General features: G+C 41.6%; 1 protein-coding gene across 2 annotated transcripts in view; it reads right to left on the bottom strand.

The window, feature by feature from the left end:
• The window catches only part of LOC126073839 (sodium/potassium-transporting ATPase subunit alpha-2), an 84,823-nt gene that overhangs the window by 29,219 nt on the left and 43,117 nt on the right, over nucleotides 1-12,487 (bottom strand). For both annotated transcript variants that reach the window (XM_049880957.1, XM_049880958.1), the window contains exons 9-11: nucleotides 4,824-5,022; nucleotides 4,472-4,581; nucleotides 4,138-4,272 (exon numbers count right to left, since the gene is read on the bottom strand). In XM_049880957.1, the coding sequence (XP_049736914.1) occupies nucleotides 4,138-4,272; nucleotides 4,472-4,581; nucleotides 4,824-5,022 (444 nt within the window). The remainder of the gene's footprint in view (nucleotides 1-4,137; nucleotides 4,273-4,471; nucleotides 4,582-4,823; nucleotides 5,023-12,487) is intronic.

The raw sequence follows: 12,487 nt of genomic DNA, 5'->3' as shown, positions 1-12,487 counted from the left end.
TCTTCGGTCTTCCTTATTCATCATCCAGCTTTCTCATGCATATGAGGCAACTGAAAACATCGTGGCTTGGGTCAGGCACACCTTAGCCTTCAAGGTGACAACTTTGCTCTTCAACACTTTAAAGAGGTCTTTTGCAGCAGAATTACCCAATGCAATGCGACTTTTGATTTCTTGACTGCTGCTTCCATGAGTGATGAATGTGGATCCAAGTAAAATGAAATCCTTGACAACTTCAATCTTTTCTCCATTTATCATGATATTGTTCATTGGTCCAGTTGTGAGGATTTTTGTGTTCTTTCTATTGAGGTGTAATCCATACTGAAGGCTGTGGTCTTTGATCTTCATCAGTAAGAACTTCAGGTCCACTTCACTTTCAGCAAGCAAGGTTGTGTCATCTACGTAACGCAGGTTGTTAACGAGTCTTTCTCCAATCCTAATGCCTCTTTCTTCTTCAATAGTCCAGCTTCTTAGATTATTTGCTCAGCATACAGATCGAATAAGTGTAGTGAAAGGATACAACCCTGACACACAACTTACTGACTTTAAACCACATAGTACTCCCTTGTTCTGTTCAAACGACTGCCTCTTGATCCATGGGCAGGTTCCTTATGAGCACAATAAGTGTTCTGGAATTTCCATTCTTCACAATGCTATCTATAATTTGTTATGATTCACACAGTTAAATGCCTTTGCATAGTCAATAAAACACAGGTAAACATCCTTCTGGTATTCTCTGCCTTCAGCCAGGATCCATCTGATGTCAGCAACGATATCCTCATTCCACGGCCTCTTCTGAACCCAGCTTGAATTTCTGGCAGTTCCCTGTCGATATACTGCTGCAGACACTTTTGAATGATCTCTAGCAAAATTTTACTTGTGTGTGATATTAATGATATTGTTTGATAATTTCCACATTTGATTGGAGATCACCTTTCTTGGGAATAGGCATAAACATTTTCTTCCAGTTGGTTGGCCAGGTAGCTGTCTTCCAAATTTCCTGGCATAGATGAGTGAGTACTTCCAGCGATGCATCCGTTTGTTGAAACAACTCATTTGGTACTCCATTAACCCCTGGAGGCTTGTTTTTGCCAATGCCTTCAGTGCAGCTTGGACTTTTTTCTGTATTATTGGTTCTTGATCATATGCTGCCTCCTGAAATGTTGAATGTGACCAATTCTTTTTGGTATAGTGACTCTGTGTATTCCTTCCATCTTCTTTTGATGCTTCCTGTGAAATTTAATATTTTCCCTGTAGAATCCTTCAATATGGCAACATGAAGCTTGAATTTTTTCTTCAGCTGTTTCAACTTAGGAAGTGCTGAGCGTGTCATTCCCTTTTGGTTTTCTATCTCCATGTCTTGGCACATTTCATTATAATGCTTTACTTTGTCTTCTCAACCTGCCCTTGGAAATCTTCCATTCAGGTCTTTTACTTCATCATTTCTTCCTTTCACTTCAGCTACCCAACATTCAAGGTAAGTTTCAGAGTCTCTTCTGACATCCATTTTGGTCTTTTCTTTCTTTCCTGTCTTTTTAATGAGTTATTGCTTTCTCCATGTATGATATCTTTGACGTCATTCCACAACTCTTCTGGTCTTTGGTCACTAGTATTCAATGTGTCAAATCAATTCTTGAGTCGGTTTCTAAATTTGGGTGGAATATACTCAAGATTGTATTTGGCTTTCATGGACTTGTTCTAATTTTATTCAGTTTCATCTTGAACTTGCATATGAGTAATTGATGGTCTGTTCCACAGTCGGCCCCTGGCCTTGTTCTGACTGATGATATAGAGCTTTTCCATCATCTCTTTTCACAGATGTAGTCAATTTTATCCCTCTGTATCCCATCTGGGGAGGTCCACTTGTATAGTCACTGCCTATGTTGTTGAAAAAAGGTATTTGCAATGAAGAAGTCGTTGGTCTCGTAAAATTCTATTATGCAATCTCCATTTCTACCACCAAGGCCCTATTTTCCAACTACTGATCCTTCTTTGTTTCCAAATTCTCATTCCAATACCAGTAATTATCAATGCATTCTGAATGCATTTTTGTTCAATTTCAGACTGCAGAAGCTGGTAAAAATCTTTAATTTCTTCATCTTTGGCCTTAGTGGTTGGTGCATAAATTTGAATAATAGTCATATTAGCTGGTCTTCCTTGTAGGCATAAGGATATTATCCTATAACTGACAGTGTTGTACTTCATGATAGATCTTGAAATGTTCTTTTTGATGATGACTGCAACGCCATTCCTCTTCAAGTTGTCATTCCCGGCAGAGTAGACCATATAATTGTCGGATTCAAAATGGCCAATACCAGTCCATTTCAGCTCACTAATGCCTAAAATATAGATGTTTATGAGCTCCATTTCATTTTTGACGATTTCTAATTTTCCTAGATTCATAGTTCATAATTCTATGTTCCAATTATTAATGGATTTTAGCAGCTGTTTCTTTTCATTTTGAGTCATGCCACATCAGGAAATGTAGGTCCTGAAAGCTTGACACTATCCAGTCATTAAGGTTGACTCTACCTCGAGGAGGCAGCTCTTCCTCAGTCATCTTTTCAGTGCCTTCCTACCTGAGGGGCTTATCTTCCGGCACTATATCAGACAGTGTTCTGCTGCTATTCATAAGGTTTTCATTGGCTAACTCTTTTCAGAAGTAGACTCCCAGATCCTCCCTAGTCTGCCTTAGTCTGGAAGTTCAGCTGAAACCTGTCCGCTGTGGGTTACCCTACTGGTATTTGAATACCAGTGGCATAGCTACCAGCAACACATGAGCCCCCACAGTATGACAAACTGACAGACACGTGGGGGGTTAACGGTTTAGGTTAATAATAGTTGAGGGCAAACCAATTATACCACCTTGGGACCCTAGGCATTCGACTGTGTGAATCATAACAAATTATGGATAACATTGCAAAGAATGGGAATTCCAGAACACTTAATTTTGCTCATGCTGAACCTGTACATAGAAAAGAGGCAGTTGTTCAAACAGAACAAGGGGATACTGTACGGTTTAAAATCAGGAAAGGTGTGCATCAGGGTTGTATTGTTTCACTGAACCTATTCAATCTGTATGCTGAGCAAATAATCCGAGAAGCTGGACTATATGAAGAAGAATGTGGCACCAGGATTAGAGGAAGACTAGTTAACAACCTGTGATATGCAGATGACAGCACCTTGCTTGCTGAAACTAAAAAGGACTTGAAGCACTTACTGATGAAGATCAAAGACTACAGCTTTCAGTATGAATTGCACCTCAACATAAAGAAAACAAAAATCCTCACAACTGGACCAATGAGCAACATCATGAAAAACGGAGAAAAGATTGAAGTTGTCAGGGATTTTATTTCCACAATCAACATCCATGGATGCAGCAGTCAAGAAATCAAACTACATATTGCATTGGGCAAATGTATTGTAAAAGATGTCTTTCAAGTGTTAAAAAGTAAAGGTGTCAGTTTGACTGAGGTGAGCCTGACCCAAGCATGGTATCCTCAATTGCCTCATATGCATACGAAAGCTGGAAAATAAATAAAGAAGACTGAAAAAGAATTGATGCCTTTGAATTATGGTGTTGGTAAGAATATTGAATATACCATGGACTGCCAAAAGAATGAACAAATCTGTCTTGGAAGAAGTACAACAAGAATGCTCCTTAGAAACAAGGATGGTGAAATTATATCTCACATACTTTGGACACGTCATCAGGAAAGACCAGCCCTGGGAGAAGGACATCATTCTTGCTAGAGTAAAGGGTCAACGAAAAAGAGGAAGACCCTCAATGAGATGGATTGACACAGTGGCTGCAACAATGGGCTCAAGCATAACAACGGTTGTGAGCATGGTGCAGGACTGGGCAGCATTTCATTCTGTTGTGTATAGGGTTCCTATGAGTCGGAACCCACTAGATGGCACCTAATAACAACAACAACAACCATAGAGACCTCAGGAGTCAGTGCCTCTTCCTTTATCACCTACTCTTGAAGTGAGACTTCCTCTTAATTGGGATGCTGGCTGTCCTCTGCCTCTATTCTACTGCTCGGAGGTGAAGTTGCAGGCAAAGGCAAAGCTCCCATGTCCCCAAATGATGAGCCCATCCCCCTCACCAGTCTTCTACCTTTGTTGGTTCTGTACCTGGTACTTGTTGGTAGAATTAAAGGGAATCTCTGCCACCTTGGGGCTCTTGTTTCTCATCTCCTTCACAGGGCTGTAAGTCTGCTCGATGAACTTGAGCAGGGCCGACTCAGAAGCATCGCCTGTTGTTTCACGCTGCCAGGAGGGGGTTTGTGTAAGCCACAGGGCCTGGCCCCTGGGTGTCCAGCTTATTCATGGAGACAGGAGAGGGGCAGACTGGGGAGTATGTTGGGAAAATCACTGAGCACCCGGAAAGTTTTTTTTTTTTTTTAAAGAGGGCAGGTTATACCCTCGAAATTGAGGTACCCTTTTCCTTCCCCCTTAGACCTGACACCTTAGCTATGGGAAGTGTCTCCTGATTAGCCTTAAAGTCAGCCCTGTTGCAGAGACCAGCGATTCGGGCTAGGATGAACCAGGTAGGAGAGTTCTTGGCAAATGTATTCCCTGGGGAGAAAGAATGGGAAAAGTGTGAGCAAGGGATAGAAGAGTCTGAAGCAGGAAGTTATTCACATCCTCTTTCTTAACCAAACACTTCACAGAGGCAACTTTCTTTTCCTCCACATGCCCCTTCTCTCTATTCCACTTTCCAGCTATCTTGTCCTTATCTTCACTTACCATTCCCTCTTAGCTCATTCATCACTGTCCCCAAATCCTTCCACTCTCAGCCCACCAATACCACTAGTCACCAGTCTGGTCTTCGGTGGTGTCGGCCTCGTATATGGTCTTATCAAACCACATGTGGGCAACGGTCATGCGGTTCTGAGTGAGCGTGCCTGTCTTGTCGGAGCAAATGGTGGAGGTGGAGCCCAGTGTCTCCACTGCCTCAAGGTTCTTCACCAGGCAGTTCTTGCGTGCCATGCGCTTTGCTGTCAGGGTCAGACACACCTAAGGCCATGAAGAGGGAAGAGAGGAAATGGATAGAAGAGGTTGACTACTCATGTCACTTTGCTATTTTGGAAGTTTGATCATTTTTTATACTTATTTCCTTTTTGTTTCCACTTACTCTTTGGAAATTCCATCTGTGGCTATGTATGGTAAAGGAAATTAGGAAAGAGATTTTTGGTTCATGCTTTATGGCAGAGTTTCAAAAAAGAGAAGGTATGCATTAGCTGTTGTGGGTTATATCAATAAAATAAAAACGCTAATTTTAAAAACGGAAGATATTCCTTGACCAGAGTATCATAGAGAAGGATCCTCCTTATTCCTCCAGGAATATTTCCTCTCATTCATGGTCCATTTCTATTCATCAGTTGGCTTTCCATTAGTTCAGGCTATACCTCTTTCTTAAGTCCCATCTCTCCAGGGACCACCACCTTTTATTGTGGTATGAGAGGCTAGGCAGAGAGAAGTGTTGTGCCAATGGTTTAAAAAAAGAATGGGGAGGAGAGAATGGTACAATTGAGAAGGAATATCTCAACAATAGAAGGAGCTTGAGAAATCATCTTAAATCAGAAGATTTTTGTTAATCATAAATTCAATGAGGCCAGGTATGTGACAAGACTGTTTTAAAAGCTAAAGGGTTCTTCCTCTGCCCCCTCTTATTAAAACAAAAAAACAAAAACAAAAAAAACCCATGCTTGTTGATTCTAATTTGTCTTTACTCCATGTGTTATAAAGTAGAATTGTGTTTCATAGGGTTTTCTTGGCTGTAATCTTTACTGAAGCAGATCACCAGGCCTTTCTTCCAAGGCACTGCTGGGTGGTTTTGAACTGCCAACCTTTAGGTTAGTTCAAGTGCAATATGTTTGTGCCATTCAGAAACCTTGATGGATTCTTAGGCTATGGTTATTTAAGTACAGAATTCTAATTATGGAATTTTAATGTATTTCTACAACATCACTAGTTCCAATGTTTTTATACTAATCAAACCATACTCCTAATATTTGCCCATTTCTGTGTAAAGGGGAATACTGATAAACTAGACGGAGCTCCCGATGGTTGACTGGCAAGACAAGGGATCTTATGAAGAATGGCTAAGGGAAAGGGATATTTTCTACCTGGGAAGTTTGAGGGGACATAAAGTCCACCTTCTGAAATCTAAAGGTCTAGTCTGTAGAAGCAAGAGAATTGACTTATTTTATTTTTCTTCAAGTGGGAAAACTAGGACCAAATGTTCTTAGCTGCTGTTGAGTAGGCTCCTGACTCACGGTGAGCGACCCCATGTGTGCAGAGTCAAACTGCTCCATAGGATTTTCTTGGCTATAATCTTTATGGAAGCAATTTGCCAGGCTTTTTCTTCCATGGAGCCACTGGGTGGGTGTGAACTGCCAACCTTTGGGTTAGCAGCAGACCGGAAACCATTTGTGCCACCCAGGCTCTCTAGGACTGAATAAGTAATCATACTGCTGCCTGATACAAGGAAATTTAACGAGAGCAGTCTACCAGTGAAATGAGCTGAGACAAAAAGGGGTGACGTTCCCATCACTAGGAATTACGATCATCTCCCAGGTATTTTATAGAAGATATCTAACATTGGCTGAAACACTGAATTTGTATTGCCTTTGACGTCCCTGTCAAATAGTAACATTCCACAATTCCAAATGAATATTTCTCCATAAATTGATGAATAAATCAAGGCCCAGAGATGTTAAATGATCTGGCCAAGTTTACTAGCTAGTACACCCAGGACTAGAACTCACTCTTTATGGCTTATAATCCAATGCTTTTTTCTAGCACAACTTGCTTCCTCTCTCACTGAGGAGAAAAAGAGGCACAAGAAAATATGGGTAGAGGAGGCCAATGTAATTTTGGGAGCTATATTATTTCTGTTAACTGTATAAATGTCAGGAATGTTCTGCACTTGAGAATTTCAACAACAAAAGAGATACTAGTGATTTCATTTTCGTGGGGTGGTTTGTCTCCCCTGAGGCCACTCTCTACCCGGTCTACTCACAGTGACGGTGGCCAGCAGCCCCTCAGGCACATTGGCCACAATGATTCCAATAAGAAAAATAACAGCCTGCAGCCAGCCATAGCCCAAGAGAAGCGAAAGCATAAAGAAAGAGATCCCCAGGAAGATGGCCACCACGGTGATCAGATGGATGAAGTGCTCGATCTCAGCAGCAATGGGGGTCTTGCCAACTGCCAGGCCTGATGTCAGTGAGGCAATGCGGCCCATCACTGTGGAGTCTCCTGTAGCGATCACAATGCCACGGCCTGTTCCTGTGGAAGAAGGGGAAAGGGCAGTCACCCAAGACACTCCAAGTCTGAACTGGGAAGGCTGTTGGGGTTGGTTCCTACAAAAGAAAACGTGTTAATGGTCAAAAACAAGATGGAAACTCAAGGCCCTCTGAGAGGCCATTATGTTCCATTGTCTTCATAGTTTATACAAATATGGGTCTCCTCTGGTCTGAAAAATCCCTGAAGAGATTTCACAGTTCTCCAGAGATACCTAATTTTTGTTGCCTAATTACCTTCACTGTCAAGGGATGCGGGGTGGGCGTGGGTACTAAAGGCATTTGATGGGTAGAGGTTGGGGATGCTGCTAAACATTCTGCAATGCACAGGACAGGACCCTACAACAATTAACCAGCCCCAAATGTCAGTAGAGTCAAGGCTGAGGAATGCTGCTCTAAGCTGAGCCCCTCCCTGCTTTGCTCTGGCTAGAACCAGTCTGACCCCTGCTGGGTAGCACGGGCTACAACAGTTGGGCTTCGGTACACACTAAGGTGGGGCCGGGGAACAACCAGCTGCCTTTGAGTTGCTCCCAACTCGTAGTGAACCCATGTGTGTCAGAGTAGAATTGTGCTCAATCGAGTTTTCAATAGCTGATTTTTTGGAAGTAGATCACCTTTTTTCCGAGGTGCCGCTGGGTAGATTTGAACCTCCAGCCTTTCAGTTTTAACCATTTGCAGCATCCAGGCACCCCGTGCTTATCAAACCAAAACCAAACCAAACCCAGTGCCGTCAAGTCGATTCCGACTCATAGCGACCCTACAGGACAGAGTAGAACTGCCCCACAGAGTTTCCAAGGAGGGCCTGGCAGATTCGAACAGCCGACCCTTTGGTTAGCAGCCATTGCACTTAACCATCGTGCCACCAAAGCCCTCCTTTTCTCTCCACCAGCACTGCCCCTGTGTCACAAGGGGAACTTGCAGACAAATGCTGCAGGGTGTTTACCTGCATGGCTTGAGCCAAGTTGCCCAACAAAGTTCTTTATTCAAAATTGCTTCCTGCTGGACCATAATGACCGAAGCTCCTACCATTAAAGTCACAGTCAGAATCACTCAGAAAATCAACAAGTTGTTAATGGAAATAGCATGTATTTTAGAATCAGACTTAGAGCTAGAAGTCCAACTTTCCGATTTATTAGCTGTTTGGCCTGAGGAAAGTTGCTTAAGCTCTCTGAGACTCAGCTTTGTCTTTAAAATGGGATGAAAGAATCTACAAAGCTGCAAGGATTAGACGAATGTTTTTAAAAGGAGCTTAGAGCAGCCCACAGTAGGCACTGAAATATTAGTTTCTTCTCTTCATTTACATGAATTTAGGGTCTCCCGAAGGACCGATATAAAACCACACATGTGACTTAGTAAGCGTATCCTTAACCTAGCAGCACCCCCACACATCGTAGCTTGGAGCAGTTGGTGGTCCCCGTTTCTAAACTAAGGTCACCTTCAGCTATACAAGCCTGAGAGGAGTCCTGCTCATAGAGCAGACAGGTCAGGTCAGCGTTTGTGTGAAGGAGAGGTTCTGGAAAGGTTCACAATATGAGGGACTCTACAGTGAGCTCAGACTGGTTGCCAGAGCTGCTCACTGAGCTTGATAAAAGGAAGACACTAAAATGATTGAGAGGTGCTGAAAGGGTTTTCATTTTTTTTTTTTTTTGGAGGGGGAGTAAAGTATCAGCTATATCTATATTGTGCCACAGTTTAGTCTAATTCTTAATTTTTATCCCTTGTGGGATATTTTCCTCATGCTTGGAGAGACGGAATTTAATAACGAATCCTAATGTGCCTAATGCCCGGAATGACAAATTGAAGAGGAATGGTGTCACACTCATCTTCAAAAAGAGCATTTCAAGATCTATCCTGAAGTACAACGCTGTCAGTGATAGGATAATATCCATACGCCTTACAAGGAAGACCAGTTAATACGACTTTTATTCAAATTTACTCACAAATCACTAATGCCAAAGATGAGGAAAAATGAAGATTTTTACCAACTTTTGCAGTCTGAAATTGATCAAATATGCAATCAAGATGCACTGATAACCACTGGCGATTGAAAAGTGAAAGGTGGAAACAAAGAAGGGTTGGTAGCTGGAAAATATGGCCTTGGTGATAGAAACCACGACGGAGATCACATGACAGAATTTTGCAAGACCAACAGCTTCTTCCTTGCAAATACCTTTTTTCAACAACATGAGCTGTGACTAGACACGTAGACCTCCCCAGATGCAATACACAGGAATCAAATTGATTACATCTGTGGAGGCAATGGAAAAGCTCAATATTTTCAGTCACAACAAGGCCGGGGGCCGACCGCAGAACAGACCATCGATTGCTCACATGTGAGTTCAAGATGAGGCTGAAGAAAATTGGGGAAAGTCCATGAGTGCTAAAATACGACCTTGAGTATATCCCACCTGAATTTAGAGACCATCTCATGAATAGATTTGACACACTGAACACTAATGACTGAAGTCTAGATGAGTCGAGGAATGATAGACATCAAAGACATCATACTGGAAGAGAGCAAAATGTTGTTAAAAAGACAGGAAAGAAAGAAAAGACCAAAATGAATGTCAGAGAGATTCCGAAACTTGCTCTTGAACGTTGAGTAGCTAAAGTGAATGGAAGAAACGATGAAGCAAGAGTTGAACAGAAGATTTCAAAGGGTGGCTCAAGAAGACAGAGTAAAGTAAAATATTATAATGACATGTGCAAAGACCTGGAGGTAGAAAACCAAACTGAAAGAACTCAAGAAAAAATTCAAGCCTCAAGATGTGATATTGAAGAATTCTGCAGGGAAAATATTGAACAACACAGGAAGCATCAAAAGAAGATGGAAGTAATACACAGAGTCACTGTACCAAAAAGAATTGGACAAAGTTCAACCGTTTCAGGAGAACCTACAGCACTGAAGGAAGAAGTCCAAGCTGCACTGAAGGCGTGGGTGAAAAACAAGGCTACAGGAATTGACAGAATACCAACTGAGATATTTCAACAAACAGATGCAGCACTGGAGGTGCTCTCTCATCTATGTCAGGAAATTTGGAAGACAGCTACCTGGCCAAATGACTGAAAGAGATCCATATTTGTGCCCATTCCAAAGAAAGGTGATTCAACAGAATGCAGGAATTATTGAACAATATTATTAATATCACACGGAAGTAAAATTTTGCTGAAGATCATTCAAAAGCATTTGCAGTAGTACATAGACAGGGAAATTGGCAGAAGTTCAAGCTGGATTCAGAAGAGGACATGGAAAGAGGGAAAGCAGAGAATACCAGAAAGATGTTTACCTGTGTTTTATTGACTATGAAAAGGAATTTGACTCTATGGATCGTAAGAAATTATGGATAACACTGTGAAGAATGGAAATTCCAGAACATTTAATTGTGCTCATGCTGAACCTGTAGAGAGATGAGGAGGTAGTCATTCAAACAGAACAAGGGGATACTGCATGGTTTAAAATAAGGAAAGGTGTTTCTCAGGGTTGTAGCCTTTCTCCATACGTATTCCATCTGTATGCGGAGCAAAATCTGAGAAGCTGGGCTGTGTGAAGAAGAATGAGGCATCAGGATTGGAGGAAACTCATTAACAACCTGTGTTATGCAGATGACAAAACCTTGCTTGCTGAAAGTGTACTTGAGGACTTGAAGCACTTACTGATGAAGATCTAAGACTACAGCCTTTAGTACGAATTACACTTCAACATAAAGAAAACAAAAAAAATTCTCACAACTGGACCAATAAGCAACATCATGAGAAACGGAGAAAAGATTGAAGTTATCAAGGATTTCATTTTACTTGGAACCACAGTCAGTGTCCATGGAAGCAGCAGTCAAGAAATCGAACTATGTAATGCATTGGGCAAATCTGCTGCAAAAGATCTCTTTAAGTGTTGAAAAGCAAAGATGTCACTTTGAGGACTGAGGTGCGCCTCACCCAAGCCACAATATTTTCAATCACCTCAAATTCATGTGAAAACTGACAAGGAATAAGAGAGACCAAAGAAGAATTGATGCATTTGAATTATGGTGTTGGAGAAGAATATTGAGTATATCATGGACTGCTAGAAGAACAGACAAATCTGTCTTGGAAGAAGTGCTGCCAGAAAGCTCCTTAGAGGCAAGGATGGTGAGATTTTGTCTCAAGTAACTTGAACATGTTATCAGGAGGGATCAGTCACTGGAGAAGGACATAATATTTGGTAAAGTAGAAGGTCAGCAAAAAAGAGAAAAGTTCCTCAATGAGATGGATACAGTGGCTGCAACAATGGGCTCAAGAATAACAACAATTGTGAGGATGGCACAGAACCAGGCAGTCTTTCATTCTGTTGTACATAGGGTTGCTATGAGTTGGAACCAACCCCACCGCACCTAACAACAACAGCAATGTATCTAAAGATATGGTGGTTGACGCCAAACTTGGGGATGGTCGAGAGGGCCAAGCATCCTGTAACCTAGGCCAGACTGGCTCCTTCATATACCTTCAGTATATGCCAGAGAAATAGTTTAGGCTCCAGTGAAGATGTGTGAGAACCAAAGAAAAATGTTTATAGCAGCAGCCCCATTGAGGTCCGCAGTGGTGAGAGTTGGGAGAGAAGGGCCTAGGGTGAACGTTAAAGTTTTGCTGCTGATTTGATCATTGCACAGGAAGGAATTCCTGAATTTAACGTTGAATAGATCATTCAAGCTTGCTCCACTCTCTTGGCTTCATCTTGGGTCCTGCTACTCTCCTATTAAACCTTCCTCCACCCCAATCCATTTCCCAGAGGGAATGTCACTGCCCTCTCACTCCTGTTATCTGAAGCATATACTTAGCTGACTGCTTTGGAAGGACAAATCTGAGCAAATTTCTTCAAAATTTCATAATAGATATATATATTTTTTCCTTTGGGAAGAAGTTTTCTAACTTGTATCTTTCTGTCCAATCAAGTGTGCTTCTTTTATTTTAATATATATTTAATTTTCTAGTTGGATCCTTTCTCAGTATCCACGTAATCTTAATGTCACTCTTTTCCTTTAAGTTTTTTCAAATTAAATAATTTTATTATGAGGGTCATTAGCAATTTTTTTGGTCCAGAGTGGGATCTGTGGAAAGAACATGGACTTTGGAGACAAACCTGCAGTAGAATCCCCAATCCTTCTCTTTTCTGTTGAGTTGCGATCTTGGACATAGTACTT

This window comes from Elephas maximus, chromosome 3, assembly GCF_024166365.1.
Source record: "Elephas maximus indicus isolate mEleMax1 chromosome 3, mEleMax1 primary haplotype, whole genome shotgun sequence".
In the NCBI taxonomy this organism is placed as follows: Eukaryota; Metazoa; Chordata; class Mammalia; order Proboscidea; family Elephantidae; genus Elephas; species Elephas maximus.
This window is presented reverse-complemented; position numbering and strand designations above follow the sequence as displayed.